The following is a 23,915-nucleotide window of genomic DNA, read 5'->3' on the forward strand; positions in this document are numbered from 1 at the left end:
ATGAAGCCCCCCTTCAAAATGGTCTCCCTTTGGTTAGTGAGATGGCTCAGCAGATAAAGGAGCTTGCTGCCACACCTGTAACCTGACTTTGATCCTGATCCCCAAAACCTACATGGTGAAAGGAAAGAGACCCCACAACGTTGTCCTCTGACCTCCACATGCCCACCCACACACACGTCATGCACACATACAAAGTACTTTAAACTCAACAATAAATGAATACAAATAAATAAAAGAGCATGCAAGTTAGCGCATTTTGCAAGGCAGGCCTGATCCGCTCTGATGGGAGGCAGCCTGGCCTGGCACCGGGAAGTCTCCCCTGATGGCCACCACATTGTCCCCACAAGCCTGCAGAGGCACCAGAACAATGGGTGGGTGTGTTATCCTGGGCACCAGCAGACAGCAGTGTGGCACAGCAACCCCAGCCAGGCGAGCTGTCTGTCCGCTCAGCACATTCCCCAACTCAGGGCGCCGTCACGACAACAGCCCCGCTCCCTGCAGCCTCTGCTGCCCTGCGGCTGTGGAGAAGGGGACTGTCGTCTGATTTTCCCAGCCACGGACCCTTCAGACAGCTTTCTGACTTCCAGTTCCAAGCGGGCCTCAATCCCCAATCCTCCTGCCTCCACGCTTAAGTGCTACAGGCACCCACCTCCATCTGGCCAGGAATCCCAGCTCTCCATATCTGAGTGACCCCAGCATACCCCAACTCCCATCACGCCTCTGAACTGGATGGAACCTCACTGAGTTGCAAATCATTAAGCCCCAGATGGTGGTCAGGGTTCTTTTAAGGGACTATCATAGAGGTAGTATAGGTCTCTCTCTTCTGGAGTCCTGACCGTGAAGGACCACCGAAGCCTGGATGTTCCTTCTGCAGGGTAGAGGGTGGCCAAATCCAGAGAGAAAGAGAATGGTAGGAGAGATGAAGCCTACCTGAGCCCGGACCCAGCCGTGATTCCCTGTTGCCCTCACCCCCACCCTGTGAAGGGCCGGCCAATTCCACTTTACTTCAACTTCTCCGAGCCTGCAAGCCCACGACTAGGAACTAGTGTTCCCACCATGAAGGCTGCCACCAGAGACCCCAAGTCCTTGAGTCACCCCCACTTACGGGACTACTTTGCCACTGCAGCCAGTTCTAGGTTCACAGAAACCCCGGGCTGGGACTGCAGCTGGGCAGCGGAGGGCCTGCCTAGCATGCTGAGGCCCTGGTTGGAACCTCAGCTCCACAAAACAAGCACGTAGTAAGCAACTAAATGAGCCATCCAGCCAAGTGTGCTGGCTCAACAGTCAGCACTCAAAACACAGGCAGAAGTTTGAGGTCGGCCTGGGCTACAGAATGAGGCCCGATCTCAACAAAATGAAATGAAAATAATGGGGGGAGGGGGGGGGCAGATGGCTCAGTGAATGAAGGTGCTTGAGGTGTGCCTGATGACTTGAATTTGATCCTGGAGGCCAAGGAAAGATGGAAGGAGAGAACTGACTCTATAGTGTTGTCCACGTGCACACACACATGCACACACAAAACACACACGCACACATCATACACATGCAAATTGGACAGAATTAATTAAAAACCTACTTTGGCAGGGTGTGTGTGTGTGTGTGTGTGTGTGTGTGTGTGTGTGTGTCATACACCTTTAATCCCATCACTCAGGAGGCAGAGGCAGGCGGATCTCTGTGAGTTCGAGGCCAGTCTGGTCTACAGAGTGAGTTCCAGAATAGCTAGGGCTGTTGTACAGAGAAACCCTGTCTCAAAAAACCAAACCAAACCAAACAAAAAACCCACTTTAAATGCAATATAGCTGACTATCATGCTTATAAGGTCTGGAACCCCTCCTAGGGTTTCTACAGAGACCATCCAGCAGGGCTCGAAGCTGCTCAGGCAGTAAAATGCTTGCATAAGGACTCTGTTTAATCCTTAGGACTCAGAGGAAAAAGAAAAAGCAGGGTATGGCCAGGCTCTACCTTCAATCCCAGAACTCAGGAGGCAGAGACAGGGGAATCTCTGTGAGTTCCAGGTCAGCCTGGTCTATAGAATGAGTTTCAGGACAGCCAGAGCTACATAACAGAATAACCCTGTATGCTGGCTAGTTTCATGACAGCGCGACACAGTTAGCGTCATCGGCGAGAGGTAGTCTCAGTTGAGACTGTCTCCATAAAATCCGGCTGTATGAAAGCCTGTAGGGCATTTTCTTAATTAGTGGTTGATGGGGGAGGGCCCAGCCCGTTGTGAGTGGTGCCATCCCTGGGCTGGTGGTCCTAGATTCTATAAGAAAGCAGGCTGAACAAGCCATGAGGAGCAAGCCAGTAAGCAACACCCCTCCATGGTTTCTGCATCAGCTCCTGCCTCCAGGATCCTGCCCTGCTTGAGTTCCTGCCCTGACTTCCTCCAGTGATGAACAGTGATGTGGAAGAGTAAGCCAAATAAATAAAGCTTTTCCTTCTCAGCTTGCATTTGGTCATGGTGTTTCATTGTAGCAATGGTAACCCGAAGACACCCTGTCTCAAAAAAAAATTTTTTTTTAAAGGCAGCCAGTGTGTCAGCCAGGGAGCCAATGGGAGCCAAGGGAATCTACCACAGCTTTTGTTTGTTTGTTTTTGTTTTACTTTAGGTGTATGGTTGGTTTGCCTACATGTATGTCTGTGCAGTCCATGCGTGCAGTGCCCATGGAGACCAGAAGAGGGCGTTGGATCCCCGGGCGCTGCAGCTGCAGAGGGTGGTGAGCAGCCATGTGAGTGCCAGGAACCAAACACCGGCCCTGGAAATGCAGCCAATGCTCTGAATCAGGGAGCCATCTCTCCAGCCCCATCTTTTTAATATGCACATGTCAATAGGCCCTGGGCAACAGCCAGACTGAAGGGCTGAAGGGCTGGCCACATCTACTCCGGTCGCTGGAACAGCAGTTTGGATAAACTAAAAGAAGGAAGGGCTCTCTCTGGCTTCCAGGCCTTGGGAAATCGAGCCTTCTGCATGCTCATCTTGCTTCATCATTACAAATTCAGATTTTCCCTTTCTTAAGGTAGCCCCTTACCCAAGCCCCCAAACAAGCAACCTCACTGTCTGTGGTGCTGTGGATACGGTTATGTTTTAGTTACCAAACTGTAACAACACACCCCACTGTCAGTCACCAGGTTAACGTTTACCACCGAGCAAGTGTGAGCAGGGTCCCTGGGACAGATGCTGTCCTGGGAGGGATCACATCCTCTCCTTAGATCCCATGGCCACTGTTGGGACCCATCCACAATGGGACAGGCAGTGGCCTCCATTCCCGTCATCTTGTCTCTGTGGGCTGCTGGCTGTGCAGAGCTGTGTTTCTATGGCGTGACAGTCAGGATGGCAGAGTCCTGGCCCTGGCTGGCACCCCGAACAATGCTAAGAACTTTTCCAGGGTCCACCCCATACCCCCCCCCCATCCCAAATGGCCGGCGACCCTTGCTGACGTGTGGCAGAAGACATTACCTGGACCACCTCCTTCACCAGCGTCTTGTCGGTCCCCGTCTTGGCTCGCTGCAGACCACTGACGGCCTCCCCAATCCACGTGATGAGGGCAAACTTGGACCTTTTGCTCATGGCATCACCGGTGGTAAAGCGCACAAAGGCGAACAGCCGGACATCATCTGTGGCCAAAACAAAGAGAGGGTGGCACTCAGTAAGGACTCCCTGACGCCATCTCCCTGGGGAGAGAGAGGCCATGAGCCAAGGTGCGCCCTGTAAGAAGGCGGAAACAAGCGTGTACCCACAGACCTCGGCGACATCCTCTCTGATGCCCGTTTCACAGACGGGAAGTGGAAGCACAGTCTGGTCATGTGACAGCTCCAGGTGAGACAGGGAGCAGGAGGAATGCTGGGATTTACACTCAGGCCTCCCTGGCCGTCACCTCTATGACCTTCATGGGCCAAAGCTCCAAACACGAATGTTATCTGGGACAGAAAGCCACCACCTCAGGCCGGGAATGCGGCTCAGTGGGTAGAGCGCTCGGCGCTCCTGAGGGAGGCTCTGTGTTCAGTCCTCAGCACTTCATAAACCAGGTGAGGTGGTGCACACCTGTAACCCCAGCACGTGGGAGGTGGGGGTAAGAGGCTCAGGAGTTCGAGGGCAGCTTGCCCTAGAGGAGACACTGTCTCAGAAGACGAAAGTGGCCAAATCATTGTTAAGGTTCTACTTGGAATGGGAAAGCCACTCTGGACAGACCATCGCCTACGCAAGCGAGGGGGCCTGTGGTGGAGCAGCGAGACCCGTGACACCTTCCAGCTGGCAAGTTAGGTCCTCAGGCTGCTTCCGTCATGCATGCTCGTTTTCAAGGAAACACTTGTGGGGCGGCTGCTCCCCTGAGCTACACCAGAGCTCTGTGGTAGTCACTGTGGTCTCTCCATGACCCCCATGAAGCACAACCCACAGCCTCACCAAGTTCCATCTTCCCCTGCCCCCCCACTCCCACCTCCCCCCGTGGTGGCGCACGTCTTTAACCCCAGCACTCGGGAGGCAGAGCCAAGCGGATCTCTGTGAGTTCGAGGCCAGCCTGGGCTACAGAGCGAGATCCAGGACAGCCAGGACTACACAGAAGCCATCTCAAAAAAAAAAAAAAAAAATGAGACGGGGGGGGGGGGGGAGAAAAAGAGAGGCCCACGACTAGATAAGTCACTGTGGTGCAAGGGTCCTATGCATTACAGGGTGTTGTACAATACCCCTGGCCTCCACCACGAAAGACCAGAGCATCCAAGTTGTGACAGGCAAAGAACATTGACACACTCTCAGCTGTGCCCAGGGGCAGAAGCACCTGTCCCCCACCCCCAGGGGTGGGGGGGGACATATCCATGACGGCAGCAATGTTACATGTTCCGAGGTCAGAGGACAACTTTGCAAAGTCTGCCTCCCCTTTCGCCATGGTGGTCCCAGGGACTGAACTCAGGTCGTCGTCGTCGGGCCTGGGGGCAAGCGCCCCCACCCACTGAGCAAGCCATGTCGCCAGCCCAAGCAGTTTGGACTCACAGGACGGTACTGTAGAGAGAGTCTACATTTTTAATTTTTTTCTTCGAAATCTAAACGTTTGACGGTTGGAAACTTACAAAAATGTCACTGGTAAAAACAGTGTGCTCACGCGTGCGCACGCACATCGTTTTAAAGGCCACAACTGTGCCACCGTCGCCATAGCCTAATTCCAGAACATTCTCATCATCTAAAAAGGAAACGCAGACCCAGGAACAGCTGCTCCCATGCTCAGGCAGCCCCTGGCAACCACTAACCCTGTCTCTGTCTCTGTACTTGCCTAGATGACTGGTCTAGACAGTCACATGAGCGATATCACGTCACACGTGGCCTGTGGGGACCAAGTTCTCTCATAAATCACTGCGCTCTCAGGGTTCACCCGTGTGTTGTACGCCTGTGCGTGTGTAAAGGTGTGCGTGCGTGCGTGCGTGCGTGCGTGTGCGTGTGTGTGTGTGTGTGTGTGTGGTGGTGGTCAGAGAACAACCTCAGGAGGTGCTGTGCTTCAGGTACTGTCTACTTTGTTTTTTGAGACAGGGTCTCCCACTGGCCTGAAACTTACCCAGTGTGCTAGGCTGGCCAGCCAGTGAGCCCCCCCTGTCTCTGCCTCCCCACCATGCTGGCTCTTGATGTGGGCTCTAGGAATGGAGCACAGGGTCTCAAGCCCTTCGCTGACTGAGCTAGCTCCGAAACACCCTATATTTCTATGACTCCCTCAGGACCCAGAACATTCCACGGCATGATTATCTACCCATCATCGGATGGACATCGGAGCTGCTTCCAAAATGGCAGCTCCACACTCTGTCCATCATCTGCGAAGAGGGGACATTCATGCTATAGACCTTGGTGGCCCACCAGATAGAACCTTCCGTCTGAAGCTACTGCCATGGTGCGGGGTTGCCAGGGTGCTGCTGTGTGGCCCAGGGTTAACCTTGAATTCTTGAAGATGAAGGCTTCTAGGTTGCAGGGACACAGGCCTTGAGGCTGATGCAGACACACAGCAGGGAACATGGGTAGCTGAGAACATTTCCCAGCATGAGACGGGTGGGTGTGTGGGCAGTGTTTTAGGCACTGGATCCCAATAACCAGCACTGAAATGTTTCACTGAATTCCACCCTGGTCTACAGGGGAGGCAGGTGCCCATCCCAGCCCCCTCCCTACCAGCCTTCACACAAAAGACCACCAGTGTCGGTTTCCATAGCAACAGCTTCCCAGTTCTACAGTGTCAATGTGGACTCTTGGGCCCAGCGACTGTGGGTCGCTGCCAAGGGCTCTGTGTGGGGCGGTGGCTGGAGCCCCTGGCCTCACTGTCCACTCAGCCAAGCGCAGAGCCTGCCAGCAGCGTCAGCTCTCCCTGTCCGCCTCTCCTGGCGTCACCCTCCCCGAGTGCTGGTCAGCTTTCCTGTGCCACAAGGGACTTTCACAAGGTGGCCCCTCTCAAGTCTATCTCTGATCCACTCCAGCCACCATAGTTCTTTTTAAATCTTTATTTAACTGTATTTCGAGCGCATGTAAGTGATGTATATGGAGGTCAGAGGTTAAATCCAAGGAGCCAGTTCCCTCCTTCCACCTTTATGTAGGTTCTGGGGATTGAACTTGGGTTGTCAGACTTGTGTGGCAATCACCTGTATCCACTGAGCCATCTTGCCAGCCCCTTGATGTCCTTTGAAGAGCCACTGGCAATCACTCAGTAAATCTTGTGTTCTAAGGAAGTAAGCCACACACACACCCCTAAAGGGACTGGGAACCTTCCAGAACCCCATACTGACTTCATTTAAACAACCATGGGGGGGAGGGAGGCCACATATGGAGTGACCGGCTGAGTGCTTATCTAGCCATAGTTCGCTCCAGAAGACTGCTGACAGGCACATTTTCAGAAATCCGGAGTGACATCGCACTTACCAATGCTGGACACCAGAGACCTGGCCAGACAGGATGTCAGCTGAGGGCCGACAGAAGGCCTGTGGGTCTCAGCAGCATTTCTACCACTGCTTCAAAGCCCTGGGCTGCCACTGCCACTCTGGCAGCTTGGGAGAGCAGGTGGCCCTTTTGTGAAATCTATTTCCACTCCTTTCTCAAAACAGGAGGGCTGCCTGGCGGCGGTGGTGCACACGCCTTTAATCCCACCACTGGGGAGGCAGAGCCAGGTGGATCTCTGTGAGTTTGAGACCAGCCTGGGCTACAGAGCAAGATCCAGGACAGGAACCAGAATTACACGGAGAAACCCTGTCTCAAAAAACAAAAAACAAAAAACAAAACAAAACAAAACAAAACCTGTCAGAGCACACACCCTAAACTACACATTCCTCATACAGGAGAATGGAAGTATAGGAGAGCAGGGGGATCTTCTCCATGTGTGCACATGTGTGTACACACACATGCTAAGGTGGCAAACTAGCCAGAGGCTGGCACCTGGGCCTGCCGCCATCCCCTCAGTGATCCTCTGTCCCCAGCGAGACTTGGGTGGTAAGGAATTAGAAGTTGCTTCCCTGCTGAAGTGTAGAACCACGGTTCTCAATCAATGCACGGTCCTAGTCTTTCGACACACAAGACCCCCCAAGGCCATGTGCTCTGCTGATCTGGAAACTTTGGGGGGAGGCTCAGGAGCTGAGCTTGAACAGGCCTCTGGGGGGGACTGCTGGGCCAAAGCTCAAGAGCCACTATGCAAAGAATAAGGTAAGGTGAGGGTGGAGGGCGCCAGCACAGGGACGGGACGCTGCAGCTAGTGGGGACAGAAGCCGGACAAGAGAGCGCCAGTGAGGGAAAGCAGAAGTACTCAGAGTTCAGCCCCCCCCTTCCTCCTGCCACCCCCACCCCCTTCTAAGGAAGTGATCAGGCCAGGCCTCCTGAAGGAAGGGTCTGGTCCCCCTTTTCCACATGACCCTCTGCAGGATCAGAGACATAGCCACCAAAGGTGACAGGACTGTCCCTGAGACTCCCCCTCCCCCCAAACGCCTCAAAAGTCACAGCAGGAAACAAGGGGCCTCTGAGCAACGTCACAGGGAATCCAGACATTTCAGACAACCTCCCTGCTCGCCTTCATCCCAACGACTGGGGCATGTATTTCAAATCCACTTTAGTCCCATCTCATGGGGAACGTCACCGAGAGTAAGACGAGGCCAGGCCCACGCTGGAGGGCTGGCACCAGCTCTGTGCCCTCCTTCTGTGTGCCAGGCCCAGGGTGACTGCACAGGACGCTCCATCTCCAATCCAGGAACTGTGACACCACCCTCCTCATATCCAGTGAGCTTTTCTCATGAAAGCCACCGACAAGACTCTACCCAGAAAACCTTGACCCGCATCTCCTCACGGGCGGAGGGAGCAGCCAAATGCAAGCCCCTGCTTGCAAGACTCCAGGCCTCCAGCTACTGAGCAGCCCAGAAACAAAGTGGGGAACCGGTGGGATCGCTCAGTGCGCTGCCTGACCCAGGGCACTGTCTGAGGGGTGCTCGGCCAGGGCACTTCCACTTCTGCCTGCTTTCTTCTCATGTTCCTTCTCCTCCTGACAGCCTCCACCACCAATCTCGCGCTCTGCCACCAAATGTGCCCTCTCCCCACCTGTGGCCCGCCTTCAGAGAAGGATTTAGGCGATGATGAGGATGAGGCGTGGAGGGAGTCCCTAGCAGGAGTAAAGAAGAAGAAAGCCAGCTGGGGTTCAGGCAGGGGATGCTGGGCAGGGACAGCAACGGGGATGTGGGAGGAACAGAGTGACAACAAGGAGGGAGGGACCAGAAAGGGGGATGGGGAAGTCAGAATTTCTGTAATCTACAAAGCCACTAGGACAGGCTGCTTCGGGGATGTCTCCCGAAGAAGAACTACCAGCCTAAGTCCTCACCACGCTGACCGGAACCGCTGACCGGAACGCTGACCGGAACCGCTGACGGTGCATACTGATCTCTCCTCCCACCCAAATTTGAAATCCCAGTGGATTCTTGGGTTGTGACTCATCCTCTTTCCCTCCACCTTGCATCACAGAGTCCCCCCAACACTGCATCCACACTGACCAAGGCCCTGCCTTCTTGCCAAAGGCTGCCAGTCTCCTGCTATTCCCCAAAGCCTGCCCTGAGGCTTCGGGACTAAGGAGCTGCCACACGCCACTCCTGACCACTCATCGACTCCCCTCATCATGCAGCACACACACTCTGTGTAGAATAAGCAGAAATATGAATGATCAAGATCAAGGCTGCCCACGGAAAAGGCTCTGAAAACGTCTCGATCTTGTGATCAAGAGCATCCTCACTCTTTAGCCAGGGCTAGCCTGGAACTCACTACACAGCCCAAGCTAGCCTCCAACTTGCCCCAGTGCTCTTGCCTCAGCCTCCCCAGTGCCGTCCTTACAGGAGTGACCGACCAGACCTGGCATCTTTTAAACACGAGAACCATCTGTCCAGTTCTTACGTCCCCGTGCCAGGGACGGCACAGGCAGTGTACAAATGAACCATGGGCCAACAGAAAGGAGAGGAGAAGAGAATGGCTTTTGCTATTTCTGCCCCGAAGCTGAACTTCGGAGCAAGACAAAAGGAGAAAGAAAGCAGAAGGACACGGCCTGGAGCCCAGATCAGCTCACACAACTCCTGACCTTCCTCACAGCCGGCGAAGTTGTGCAAACAAAGCTCAGAAAGGGGAAGCCGCCCCCACACCAAAGAGCTGAGCAGTCATCTTCCCAGGGGAGGAGGCTGCAGGCTGCAGGGGAGGAGGCTGCAGTCCAGGTGGGGGTGGGGTGCAGGCTACAGGGGAAGAAGCTGCTGTCGGGGTGGGGAGGATAGAGGAGTGTGGGGATGCAGGCTGGAGGGGAGGGCTTCAGGCTGGAGGGGAGGAGGCTGCAGGCTGGAAGGGAGGGCTGCAACTCCAGGAAGCTGGGAGGAAGCAGAAAGAGCTTTGACATCCTGCCAAAGCCCAGAGGCGGCTGGACATAGGCATTGCATCCTGGCTCCCGTAGGGCCATGCAGAGGGCACAGCCCCAAAGGGGATGAAGATCTTTTTCCATCACAGGGGAAAGAGGCTGGCATAGCCCACATTTATATAACAGAAGCTGTACTACTGAAGGCACACCTCTCTCTTTCCCTCAGCCCTCATCATACTTTGTGAGTATAGTGTAATACATATAATAATATATATATAAATAATAATATATATATAAAGTATAGATATACTCTATGCCTAGCACAGGATAATGTGAATGAATGAATGAATGAATGAATGGGTGGGTGGATGAATGGATGGATAGATGAATGGATGAGGCCAAAAGGTGGGAGCCTCAGGCTGACTTGAAATTGAAGGAAAATGCTAGATAACAAATGGCCTCTCTGTTCATGACCACACAGCAGACCCTGGTTATCCAGGACAAAACAAATGCACTAGCACCCTCTGGTCCCAAACACACACACACACACACACACACACACACACACACACACACACACACACCGCAGCAGCACCTCCCTCATCCCACCCCAGCCCAAACCATCCCTGGCTAACTAGGTCCTCATCAAACACCAGTGACCTGGCTTTCCTAGCCGGACAAAGAAAACAAGAAAGTGCAGAGAGGAGCCGGAGGATGGAGCCCCAGGGAACAAGCTGACCCGGAGACCCAAATTACACCAAGAGCCCCAGGCTTCCCCAGAACAAAGCACAGGTGTTTACCCTAATCAGTTATCTCCCTTGGCCTTAACTGGAAGATAAAGTGCTGAAGAGCATCTGAGCAAGACACCCTAGGGCCAGTATGGGGTGTAGGGTGTGACTGCTGGAGCACTGGCAGCCAGGGCAAGCACCGATCTGTATGTATTCTTGGATTTGCTCTTTGTAGTTTTGCTAAGTCAGTCATTAGACAAGCACACAGCCAACCTGTGATTTGGAGACTACTGAAGAAGACACAATTCCTACCCTCGAAAAAGTCAAGCAAACTTTGAGTACAACGACACTAAGACCCGAACAGACATTTGAGTTTTATTGGAACATCAAAGAAAAAAAAATTAGCTCCTTCTGGGGACTGTAATCAAGGAAGGCCTCATGGATGGGATCGGATTTGATCCAAATCTTAAAAGCTAAGTTGACCTAGAGAAGGTCTCATGTAGCCCAGGCTAGCCTTTGGAACTGTATAGTCAAGGATGACCTGGAACTCGTGATTGTCCTGCTGCTACCTCCAAGTGACTGAATGACTGGATTACACCATGTGCCACTATGTCTGGTTTGTGCAGCGATGAGAACTGAACCCAGAGTCTCTTGCACCCTAGGCAAGCCCTCTAGCAACAGAGCCACAGCCTGGAAGGCTACATCATGTTCTTATTAATCCTAGCGCCCAGCTGGTGTCTCAGTAAGAGCCTTAAACAGTCACTTCCGTGGTCTCGAGAGCTTTCAGTCCCGAGTGTCAACTGTTCAGTGCAGTGGGAGGCGCCAGTCCCCCTGGGGGCTGTCAGTGTGACTTTATCCCCAGAGAATAAGCAGGAGGTGCAGAGAGAGCTCAGGGGCCACCTAGCAGCTGACAGCATCTGCACACTGGCCTCAAACCAAGGGGCGCGGAGAGACAGAAGCACACACACGCGCACACACAAACACAGACACAGACACGCACGCACGCACGGCTGCTGGCCTGGGGGAGGCTGGGGGGTGGGGGGCATGCCTCCTTCATGTATCACCAAGCAAGAGCACACAGGAGGGCTCAGCTGTGCTCATCAAGGGACTGTGGAGAAGTCCCCCTCTCGGTCTCCGGACAGTAACACAGTCTGCTGTCCTCAGTGGACTCGGGTGACAGGAACAAGCCCTTGGGCTGGCCTGACACACAGCAAGTTTTGCAAGTGGCTGGACAAGCTCAGCACAAAGGCTCACACCTTGTCATTACAATACTCCAGTGGCTGAGGCAGGAGGATTGTGGCCTTAAGGCCAGCCTGTGCGCCATGGAGAAACTATGCTTAAAAAAAAAAAAAAAAAAAAAGAAAAAAAAAAAAGGGAAGGAAGGAGTTAGCAAGACGGTAACGAAGACAAGAACACCAATGGTAACCATGGCAACCACAGAGCACCAACAGAGACTGCAGACTGACAGGCAGGGAAGGTGAGATAGGCTGGGTACTGGAGGATGCACCTGAAGCCACAGAGCAGCCCGCCCTGGGGGATACAGGTCTCTGGACAGGCAGAACCCACCCTGGGGACCAGCAGGCCACAGAGACATCTTAAGGGTGTCCAGCCAGAGGACCCCAGCACCCCATTATGGCCTGGGCTGCTTGGGCTGGGTCCTACCACTTCCCAACATGACCTCACTTTATCACTATCCTTTGCCATCTGGGGGGAGGGCTCCCCTCTTTCTTTACAATTTAAACTTTATTTTGTTTACTTTCTGGTCCGCCTGACATCAGTGCTCTGACCCCCAGAACCTGTGTCGGTGACCTCACATAGCAAAGGGGACTCTACCAATGTAACTTGGTGGAGGACTGGATGAGGGATGGCCCTGGGGTACTGGCTTGGCAAAATGCTAGTACTAGGTCCTAAATGGAGAGAAGGGAGGGAGGAGAGTCAGGACCAGAAGCTGGCATGAGAAAGAACGAGACAGACACTGCTGGCTTTGAAGGGGAAAGAAGAGGATGAAGCCAAGGGCGCAGGAAGGTCCCCATTAGCCACTGTGCTTACCAATACTATCGACTTGCTCATTATTGGCAAGGACGAGCAGAAACAACAGAAGACAAAAATCAGTAAGTGCAGGAGGACCAACGGGAGCCCAGCAAAGCTGGGAACTCTGGGGGCCTAGCCTAGCAGTGCTGCAGGACCATGGGTCCCAGGCCAGCCAGGGCTGCCCAGACCCTGCCTCCATAAAAATGAATAATAAACAAGCCGGGACCCCTAGGACAGGCCTGTCAACCCAGTTCCTAGGAGGGCTGAGGCAGGAGTCTAACTTCAAAAGCATCCTGGGCAAGTTGGCAAGTCTCTATTTCAAAACGAAAAGAGGAAGAGAGGAGGAGGGCTGGGGCTGCCGCTCCATGGTTGCCCTTCCCTGCACGCACAAGCCTCTGGGTTCAATCCTCAGTACTGCCCCCCACGCCAGATCTATTGCCAGTTGATTCCGAAATGCAGTGATGACATAAATATTAAGAGGCAATACAAAATCCCACTCTCGGAAACAGGCCTCTAGGGACCGATGCTCTGAGGCCGCCAGCCAACGCTGAAAATCAGTGGGAGAGGCACTCTGGGACACAGGGTTGCAGGAAGATGCCTGGCACAGGGCCAAAGCAGTCATATGGTCAGGGACACTGACAGGGGCCATTTGCTCTGCACTGGTTACGAGGCTATCACTTCAGAAAGGGAGAGCGGGACTTCCTGTGCAGGCTCAGCCCTCAGATGTGGCTGGGGACCACCTACGCAATAGTGGGGTGTGGTGCTGTTCATGTACTCTCGTATGGTCCCAATACGGCAGCGTGAAACAGAGCAGGGTCCTGTCCCAGGCTCAGATCCTAGCGGGGATAAGAGGGTGCAGGTGGGCATGGCCTTGGTTGGGTATTGCCTCACGCTCTAAGGAGTGTTGGCCTCCAGAACACTGGGCTGCTCTGCTTATGGCCTATGAAACCCCTGACTGCCTGACTACACAAAGATGCAGCCTAGAGCCATGCAGCCCTAAGGTCTGAAGACACCCCTCAACCAATGAAGCGGGGACATAAACCGGCAGTAGTGTGCCCCAGCTTCCTAGCAGATCCTCAAGGGTCCCAGCAGAATGCCATTTGGGTACCTGTACCCTCACCAGCCGGATCAAGTTCCCTTTCCTGCTTCTCCTCCCTTCTGCCCCACCCAACCCACACCCTTGTTCCCCACTTCCTGAGTCTACCCTGCCCCCCAAATCCCCGGCCTGCACCCACCTAATTTAAAACAGTGAGAAAACTGAGCAGGCTGGGTGGACAGACGGTGGCTGAGGCTACAGGGCTAGGCTGGGCACACAGAGAAGCTAGGGGACTCGCCAAGGTCACACAGCTCACATGGACTAGAGATTGGAGGCCAGGAAGCATGGGTTTCCGTCTTGAAGTGGACACAGAAGGCTGGAGAGCCAGCACTTAAAGGAGAAGCCACGACTCAGGCCAGTCAGGGGAATAACACACTCCCAGAGGAAGAGCTCAGGCCCTGGCTACCATGAACATCACCAGGATGAACATCACCAAGTCCCAAGACGTGAAGTCTCTTCAGGACCTTACCAGGGGAATCTCTCTCTCTCTCTCTCTCTCTCTCTCTCTCTCTCTCTCTCTCTCTCTCTCTCTCTCTCTCTCTCTCTCCTATACGCACATGCATGAGTGAATGCTATCTATATATGTGGGCAGTACCATTAGGACAAGGATGACCTTCACCCCAGGCCTTAACAAGTGTATAGAAGCCCTCCTGGAAAGCAAAAAGGAGGAAGACAGAGCAGGCAGGAAGACTACCCACAAGGAAGAGAGGGGTGGCCGCAGGGGCAGTGCGCTTCGGCATGCAGACCTTCCACTGTCCACCTCGGCATGGTGAAGGAAATGGGCAGGCTCTTGGGCGGCAAAATGGAGGTAACACTGCCTACAGGTATTGCGGTTGCTGTTTTGAGTCCCTTTTATTTTTATTTATTTATTTATTTTTTCTTCTAGAGCTGAGGACCGAACCCAGGGCTCTAGCAAGTGCTCTACCATTGAGCTAAATCCCCAACCCTGAGTCCCTTTTAAATGGGAGACACTTAGGAAAAGACCCCATGTATGCCAGGATCTAGGCACCAGTGAGGCCAGAGGTATGTGTGCTAGCTAGCCTGTCCTGAAGGGCATTCCAGGGCATTCCCAGCCCAGGGGTCTTCTGGACAAAAGCCATAAAAATGCTCCAGTGGAGTGAACTCAGCCAGGGCTGGAGGACTAGGTCATGGGGTCAAGAACAGGGCCCGAGTCAGCCCAAAGGCCTTATTCAGTAAATGTGAGACAAGGGTGGAGCCCTGAGGGCTTTCAGACTGACAGGCAGGAAAGAGAAGAGGCAGAAGGAAGAAAGAGCGGTGAAGAAGCCCCAACCAGCCAGGCAGAGGGAGGGGGACAGGGCGGAGGGAGGGGGCAGGGTGGAGCCAGGGGGCAGGGCTTTCTCTGAAGACTGAGGTCTCTGGTGACACCAGAAGAGCTAAGTAAAGTGGAAAAAAAAAAAAGACAAAGAGGCTGGCTGGGTTTGGTGGCAGCTTGTGCCTTTAATCCCAGCAGACAAAAGCAGGTGGGCTGCTATGACTTTGGGCCAGCCCGGTCTACACAGCAAGTTCCAAGCCATCCAGGGCTTCACATGAGAAAGTCTTAAAAAAAAAAAAAAAAGTAAGAAAGAAAATAAAGCCGCAAAGGGGAGGCTGGGGGGTGTTTATAACACCCAGGAAACCAGAGGGAAGGCTGCCAAGGCTGCATCAGCTCCTGAGGGCGAAGATTAGGAGCTGTTCCAAAGAGAGGGGCACTGACTACTCATGATGAAGACAGGTAGCTACCAGCCTATACCTGCAAACATGGCCACAAACCCAAAGGCAAGAACAAACTTCAGCAAGTTATAAAGCCAAAGGGCTGACACAAAGCCCATGTACTCAGCAACAGAATGTGGGCGAAACATCAGTGGAGACTGAACAGTATCCAAGCCACTCACCACCCTTGATGGAAAATAACATAATAATCTACCAGGCATGGTGGCTCATACCTTACTTTTTTTTTTTTTTTTTTTTTTTTTCCGAGACAGGGTTTCCTCTATGTAGCTTTGTGCCTTTCCTGGAACTCACTTGGTAGCCCAGGCTGGCCTTGAACTCACAGAGATCCGCCTGCCTCTGCTTACCTTACTTAATCATGGCACTCGGGGTTTATTTTAAGACTACAAGGCCAGCCTGAGCTACACAGTGAATTTCAGACCAACCTTGACTACAGTTGTAAGACCCTATCTCAGAAGGAAAGAAAAAGAAACCGAACGGCTCGGGGAAGGTGAGCAATCTATAGAATTAGCTTCAAGCATGGCTGGACCGAGGGTGTGTAAGCCTTGCCAACTGGTCTCCAGCCCTGACCTTTGCCTGAGCTGTCCACAGGTTCTCTGTCACAGGCAAATGAGTCCTGTGAGCGCCAAGCCTTCATTATTCTCTCCAGGTTTAATCCCAGAGAAAGATTAAAGGACTCTTTCCCAAGAGCCCTGTCCAAAGTCCAGTTCCAGGAGCAAGCCTGATCAGCTTGAGGAGTCATGTGAACCCCCAACCCAGAGCTAATCAGTGTGGTGGGGATGGCCTTCTCTGATTGGCCAAGTCTGGATCACATGTCACCCAAGAGCCATTTTCCCTCCAACCCTCTCCCACAAAGGACAAGATGCTGGACAGTGTCCTCAGGCAAAGACGCTGTGGGCTGACCAGAGCCCCTCGGGGAGTCTCACGCGCCCTAGCGTTCACTCAGCATCTCTGCCAACCAAGCCTCATCGTTGACACTCCTTCCCCAGGGACCACCCTACACGTCTAGTTTCCTTCAACCTGCCCGGGCCAGGCACCTCCCAAGACTGCCATGCAGCTTTAAACATACTGAGCATCTACTTTATGCGGCAGGACTTCTGAATCCCATCACTTCACCATCCACAGTCACCCTCCTCTCATAGATGCAGAAACAGAGAGTCTGGGAGACGTGCCCAAGGTCACACAGCACCGCCAGTCTTCAGTTAGCAGAAGACTGGACCTTTAGCTGTGCTGTTCCCCACAGGCTCTAAAATCTACACCTGGATGCGTTCCCAGAAGCCTGGGTGCTTTCCCAAAGAAAACAGGCTGGCTTGCGGGGAAGACTTTGGGGCTGCACAGGAGGACCGGTTAGACATTGTTGCAATTGACAGAAAGAATATTATGTAGCCGGTTTAAAGGGATGTGGGGGGGGGGGTACAAAAAACACAGGAAGTAGTAAAGACAGGGGGTAGCTCAGCCCCGGCAGGGAAAGTGGGTGGTCCCACAGCCACAGGTTGGCCCCACTTGGGGTCAGAAAATACATTCGGAGAAACAGTTCAAGAATATAGACAAAAAATTGAGGTCCATGGTAACTCGGTCAGTCCTCTCAGGAGACCATGAAACATCTGCTGGGCTTAGGGATTTCTATGCTGTGACATGTCCCCTGGATTCCCAGAACAAGACTACTGAGTAGCCACCGGAGCACAGAATGAATGAGTATGAAGGCCAACAGACCACAAATGAAAGGGGGAAGACATTTCTGAATGGTCTCCACCTCTTCTTTGCACTGAGATTCTGAATATTCTAGAAGAATCTTGGGCAGCTGGGAGCGGGTGTGTGTGTGTGTGTGTGTGTGTGTGTGTGTGTGTGTGTGTGTGTGTGTTCCGGTTGATAATGGGTTTGCCGCACAAGCATGAAGACCTGAGTCTGGATTCCCAGCACGCATACCATTCCCAGCTGGGTACGGTAGCAAGCTGGTAAGCCCTGGCTGGGGTGCCCTGGTCATCTAGGGGTGAGCTCCAGGTTCAGTATAAGACCCCGTCTCAAAAACCAAGGTGGCAAACTAGCAAAATGTCTCAGCAGAGAGCAGTGCCTCTTCTCAAGCCTGGCGGCCTGAGTTTGATCCCCGGAACCCCGGTGGCAGAAGGAGACTCCCACAAACTGTCCACTGACCCCCACATGTGCACCATGGCACGGGCATGCTTGGAAGTGATCAAGGAAACATTGACCCTGACTGCACACACATGGGCACACATACACATGCCTGCCCCCCCCCCCCCACACACACACACGAAGACTCTTGGGCTGTCTGTACAGAACAAAAACAAAATGTGACTCCAGACGGCTGGAGCCTCTGCCTTGTCACCCACACCAGACCTATGAGCCCCTTCTACGGTTGCCACGTGGATGGCGCATCCTCTCTGGCAACTGGTCCCTCCACCTCTGTGGACGGAGCCGTGATGCTGCCTGGTTCCACGTGGCTCTCGGGGATCCCCGAAGTCCCTAGGCCAGCTCAGCTGCTTCCCCGATCTGTTGTTGGTCCTCACCTTTCTGCTGCTCTCAGCATATACCCCACCTCTGCCTGACCTCCATCCCCAAACGCCAGTCCTACTCACCGGCATCTGAAGAACTTACTGCACCCTGAGCATACACGCCCACTGATCCCACTGTGGCAGAAGGGTCACCAGATGGGCAGCTTGCCTGCTTCGGGAACATGAATCTGAACCCAGAACACTGGCACAGCTTGAACCCCTCAGCACCATGGCAACCACTTCTCCCCGAGGATTGAGCAGCTACTGCAAACAGACCCAGGCGAAGGTTAGTGCCACAGGAGGCCGTCACAGGCAGGATGTGGGTGGACTCACTGTGTGCTGGGCTAGGCACCCACTGAGAGTCTCAGGATGGAAGTTACAGGAGTGAAAGGAACTTCGTTAACTAATATTTGTAGTCATTCTGTTATTCATTATTATGCAGTTATTAAGAAGAATAATTCCATAAGAAAGGCAGGGTTGTACTCTGCACACCTCTGAGGTGCTTGGAAACAAGACAAAGGCTTTTCTTCTGGGGCCTGCCCAGGCAGCTGACGGGGACTTAGGGCTCTCCTAAGTCATCACAGTAAGTAAACATGACCTTCTAATCTGCAAACCATCCCACAAGGAACAAGACCCGAAACCACTTCCTCAGGGCCAAGAGCAATGGGATCCAGAGTCCAGTCCCAGCTCTGTTCTTCCTAGCTGTGTGGTGGTAGGTAAGTCACTTAACCTCTCTGGGTCTTGATTTGCAATCCTCAGAAGGAGTCATCCATCCCACGGGAAGCATGGCTGACACACCGGTCAGGTAAGGTGGTAGGTAAGATTACAAGTAGGAATGCTGAGGGTGGGGTCCCTGGCTCAGGAGAGCTCAGCAGGGGAGGGGCAGGGAGCAGACGTGGCAAGCAGAACCATCTGTACACTGTCCACCAGATGGCTGGGAAGAAAAATCAGACTGCAGCTGCAGCAGACGAGCCTCAGATCCCACAGCCCATTCACAAGGACCAACAAGCAGCCTGCAGAGCATTTTTAGCTCATCCGCCAGACGCTTGCCATCCCATCCCTGGAGAGGGTGAGCGAAGGAAGACCTAAGCAGAAAGCCACAGCCCGCCAGAGGAAGGAAGTGTCCCCCAAGCAGCATCCAGGCCGGATGTCCCAACAGCCGGGAGCACCAGTTAGGAATCTACCAGCAGGATGCTTGGCCTTCCTCTGTCACCTTCTCCAGCTTGGTGGAGAAAACAGTCGGGCAAGATGGCTGAGGGTGGGCTCTGGGTGAGGGAGGAAACGCTGGGTTTTGTGAGGAGGTAAGTGGGCCCGCAGCACCCAGCCCCGGAGACCGTGAGACCAGTCCTGCTGAAGGTGCATCAACTCTGGGGAAAGTGGAGCCTGCACTTGCCCCCGCTGTGAAAGCATTCGCTGCCGTCAGAACGGCCCAGAAGCCTGCACACCGACCCCACAGCAGTGCCGAGTTGCACTTTACACTGGTGATGTTTTAAGTGAATTATTTACAAAAGCAATGGATCCAGGGTCTAGCAGCAACTCCCAGGAGACATTTTAGCCAGGAGAACACTTAACACATGAACACAAGATTGCACACAAATCAGAGTACCACCCGGCACAAAGTAAATGCCCTTTGAGATGAACCAAATACAAAAGATGATTCGATTAAGAAAGTTATGCAGTCAGGCATGGTGACGCACGCCTACAATCCCAGCACTTAGGAGCCAGAGGCAGGGGGATCAGGAGTTCCAGGCCAGGCTCAGCTACATAGCAAGTTTGAAGCCAGAAAGCAATTAAGGAGCCAGGTGGCACAAACCAGGAAGCAGATGTAGGAAGATAGCAAGTTCAAGGCCTGCCTGGACTACTGAGTGGAAACTTGTCTCAAAATAAAATGCTTTAATCTTTAAAAGGCTGAGATGTGCCTCAATGGTAGGGTATGTTTCATACACTATGTTCCATACTCAGTACTAAAAAAAAAAAAAAAAAGAGGAATAAGGAAAAAAGAAAACTGTTAAGGAAAGAAGTCACATGATCTTGGCTTGTTTGTTTGTTTGTATGTCACCAGTGACTCTGACAAGCACCATACTGAACACTTGCACACTTGAGATCATTCAATCCCACAACAGCACTACGAGATGATAGGTGAGGAACTGTGGCCCCCACAGGGACCTGTCCCCAACCCACCCAGCTGGGAAGCAGCCCCGGTGGGATTCAAACCCACAGCCATCTGCTGGGAGTCCACACCCTAGCTTCCAAGTGGCCTGCCTTTGTGTGAAGTTAGTTCCAAAGCTAAAGACAATAGGGGACACTAGGACCCAGGATCTCCTACTTCCAATCTCATTAAAGGCTCCCCCCCCAGGGTGGGGGGCGGGGGTAGGGGTGCACAGCCCATGCTGGCCTCCAACTCTCCACCCTCCTGCTTCTGTTTGCAGAATACTGAGCTGTACTGCCCACCAGCTCCTTAAAAGATCGAATTACCGTGTACTCAGTGTTCTGCTTCTCCAAGGGGCTGTGGCCACTCAGACCATGTGTTCCTTCATGGGCCACACACCCAGGGAAGCTTAGAACACATACAAACCTTAGGTTTCCCATGTGATGCTTTTAGTAACCCACACATCTGCATGATTCCTTCACACCAAACCATGGGGCACTTCAGCTCCCAGAGCTTCCCCCACACCCCACCCCAGTCATGGCCATTCACTCCAAAAGAAACTGGCCACTCCGATCTCCCAAGTCAGCTTCACTTTCTCCAGACCTCCTATAGCAACATCAGGCATCTGCTCTTAGTATGTGGCTCTGTACTCTTCAAATTAAAGGCTTGTAAAGAAGCAGATACGGACAAAGATGGAAGGAGAAAGGAGGGTGGGGCCCTGGGTTCTGCCTTTAGCTTGCAGACCCCAGGGGCTTCCTTGTTATTGTTCACTGACCAATCAGAGAGGGTGGTGGATAGGGTTGGACACTGGAGTTGGAACTGCCCGATCTGACCTGGAAACCCAGTGAACCACAGGGGGCGGAAGAAGCTGTCTAACACGGCCAGGGGAGGAACTGCACCGGTCACTTCTGCCTCTGGTGATGTCCAAAGGGGGTGAGGGGTGAGGGACACACACTGGACTTTAGGAAGCTCAGATCAGAGCCGGGCACAGCTGTGCACGCGACAATCCCAGTACTAGACGCTTGCGGCAGGAGGATAGCCAGTTGGAGGTCACCCTGGATACATAGTGAGACCCTGCCTCAAATTTAAAAAGGCAAAAAACAAAACAAAAAACAGCTTAGATATGTTGCTGCTTGGATGCCCAACACCTCGGTGCCCAGGGTTCTCACCCTCTCCCAAAAGGTCTCTGGTCACCCTACCTGTGCATTGCTGGATGAAGTGCTGGTAATCCGCTCCCTGATCGCCTGGGACAATGGTGGCGCCATCGTATCTGAAAGTCACCCTTTGGGTTGGAGGAAGAAAAGAAACAGAGGTGAGCGGCAGCGGCGGGCGGCACGAAGCAAGTCACTACGGGCATCCCCGGGCCCCGCGGCGTTGCTCACCAGATGACTGCCGAGCCGTCGTCCCGCACTAGGTTGTACGCCGCGCGACACGCCTCCTTGTCGATCTTCGTGGCCATGGCCGCCGCGAGGACACTGCCGGAGCCAGTGAGCGCGCCCCTGACTGGCTGCGAGGGTCGAGCCGGCGCTGAGAGCGAGTTGGGGGGTGGATGACGGCCACTCAGATCTACTAGATCGTTTTCTCAGAGAGGCGCCTGCGGCTAATGCGGAGCCTGATCGCGCGCCGGGACTCTAGTCCCAGGAAGGCCACGCCCCTCTGTCGCCATTGGTCACGAGGGCCGGGGGCGGGGTGTCTCGCACATCCAGAGGCCAATCCCTAGCCTGGGTGAATTGCGCAACTCCGCGGAAGATTGGAGGAGGGGCTCTTCCTCTTCATCCTCCCTCCCTCCTCCTCCTCCTTCCCTCCCCACTCTGTGGGCCCCAGTCCCTCTCTTCTTCCACCACTATCTGTGTTCTCCAATCTCGCTCTTCCTCCTCCTTCCCTCTCTTTTCCTCCCATCCTCTCCTTCCCTCATCCCGTTGTCCTCCCTCTCTTCTCTCTGCCTCTTCCTTGTTCTCCCCTCTTCTCATCTATCCTGTTTATCCCACCCCAAGTCCCTTCCCCCTCCTCCCTAAGGCCTCCTTCTTCCTCCTCCACCCTTTCTACCCTTCTTCCTTTTCCCTTCCATCTTCTCTTGAATCTTCTTTTTCTCTTCTCCTCCTTCGCCTCCACCAGTGAGCTAGGCTGCAGAGCTCCTACAGAGCTCCCTCGCCCCCAGGAGGATAAGTTAACTCAGCAAGTCTGATAAGCCAGGCTGGCAAGGCCGGCCACTGTCCCGGCGGCGTTTGCTCTGTGGATTTGGAATGGGAGGAATTGGAAAGGGGCAGACTGGGAATCACTGTTGACTTTGTAGCCTGGCTATCTACAGTCGCATTGGGCTCTAGAGCAAGGGTTGACTAGGGGGTATGGGGAGGGAACCTTAATTCCCTCATTGGGTAACTCATTCACCCCTGATCCACTGTCTGTCCTACAGGCAGGTGAAAGGAGGACCCTGGAGGCCCAGCTCTGGAATTGTGCCCCATGTAATTCTCAGCCCCAAGCCACGGAGCAAGGCCTGAAACTCTTCCAAGAGTATGCTCTCTTCCCATGATAAGAATAACATGGCCAGCCTCCCTGAACACCTTTAGCTTTAACTGAAATGATGTGCATAAGCAAAGGCAGACATCAAAAGAGGTCATTGTTGATTTGCAATTAACTAAAAAGAATCCTAGACAGAAACTGAAAAGATCAGGAACAATGTACAACAGATAAGAGAACCCTTGAGACTGAGTGTGTAGCCTGGTGGTTCAGCATCTGTGAGTTCCCAGGTTCTCTCCCCAGCACCTTAAATGAAAAAAGAAGAAGAAGGGGAAAAAAAAAAGATTAGTCTGGGCACAACAGCTCACACCAGTCATCTCAGAACTCAGGAGGTTGAGGAAGGAGAATTAATTGTACATTGACAACCAGCCTGGGCTACACACTGAGTTCCAGGCTTGCCTGGGCTATAAAATAAGACCCTGTCTCAGGTTGAGAGAGATGGTTTGTCCTCTTCCAGAGGACTTTATTTTCTTTCCCAGCACTGTGCCTGTAATTACAGCTCCAGGGGCATCTGATGCCCTTTTCTGATCTCTGTAGGCATCTGCACATGCATGTGCACACGCGTGTGCACACACAAATGAAAATAAGATAAGTCAAAAAAAATTCTAAAAAAAAATGTTTAAAAAGAAAAAAAAAGGAAGAGAGGGAGGGGAAATTAGAATCTTTGACATGAATGAATGAAAGAAATGAATGAACCTGTCCATCAGCGGTGGGTTAATGGTGGTGGGTGGACAGCACAGGAGCTGCAGACAGGTGCGAGATGCTGCTATGAATGAAAAGTCAAAACTGGAGGTGCACAGCCTGATGACCTGAGTTTGATCCCTGGGACCCACACGAAGAAAGGAGAGGGGAAAAAAAGAAAAGAAAGGAGAGAACCAACTTTCTCAGATCATCTTCCAGCCCCACAAGCATACTATGGCATGCATGTACACATGCATGTGCCCACGTACATTCGTACATACATAGAGAGAGGATAAAACAAATTCCTAACTGAGGTAGCTCACAGTGGTCCTTGTAAAGGGAAGGGAAGATGGCCATGTCTACAGCAGGCATCAGTGTGAAAACATGAATAAAGGAAACCCCAAAAGAGCCAGAAAAAAACATGAGGTGCTTCCTTCTTGCTCGGAATAGGAAAGGTCTTTCTAACTGAAACTTAAAACCCAGAACACACACACTCATACACATATACCACACACACACACACACACACCCTCTCACATACACACACATATACCACACATAAACACACTCTCACACACATATACCACACACACAGGCACACACCTTCTCACATATACACATATACCACACACACACAAACATATATACCAC

The 23,915-nt window shown here is 53.0% G+C and overlaps 1 protein-coding gene across 2 annotated transcripts in view; it reads right to left on the reverse strand.

Moving 5' to 3' along the window:
• The window catches only part of Cotl1 (coactosin like F-actin binding protein 1), a 32,971-nt gene extending 11,275 nt beyond the window's left edge, over window positions 1-21,696 (reverse strand). The window contains exons 1-3 of one of the 2 annotated variants that reach the window (XM_028880781.2): window positions 21,449-21,696; window positions 21,266-21,348; window positions 3,458-3,615 (exon numbers count right to left, since the gene is read on the reverse strand). In XM_028880781.2, coding sequence (XP_028736614.1) covers window positions 3,458-3,615; window positions 21,266-21,348; window positions 21,449-21,525 — 318 coding nt within the window. In that variant the 5' untranslated portion in view covers window positions 21,526-21,696. Of the gene's footprint in view, window positions 1-3,457; window positions 3,616-9,560; window positions 10,028-21,265; window positions 21,349-21,448 lie in introns of those variants that run through there. The other variant, XM_037206304.1, reaches the window with a different exon arrangement.
• Window positions 21,697-23,915: the final 2,219 nt, after the last annotated feature.

Source organism: Peromyscus leucopus, chromosome 5 (assembly GCF_004664715.2).
Source record: "Peromyscus leucopus breed LL Stock chromosome 5, UCI_PerLeu_2.1, whole genome shotgun sequence".
Taxonomy (NCBI): Eukaryota; Metazoa; Chordata; class Mammalia; order Rodentia; family Cricetidae; genus Peromyscus; species Peromyscus leucopus.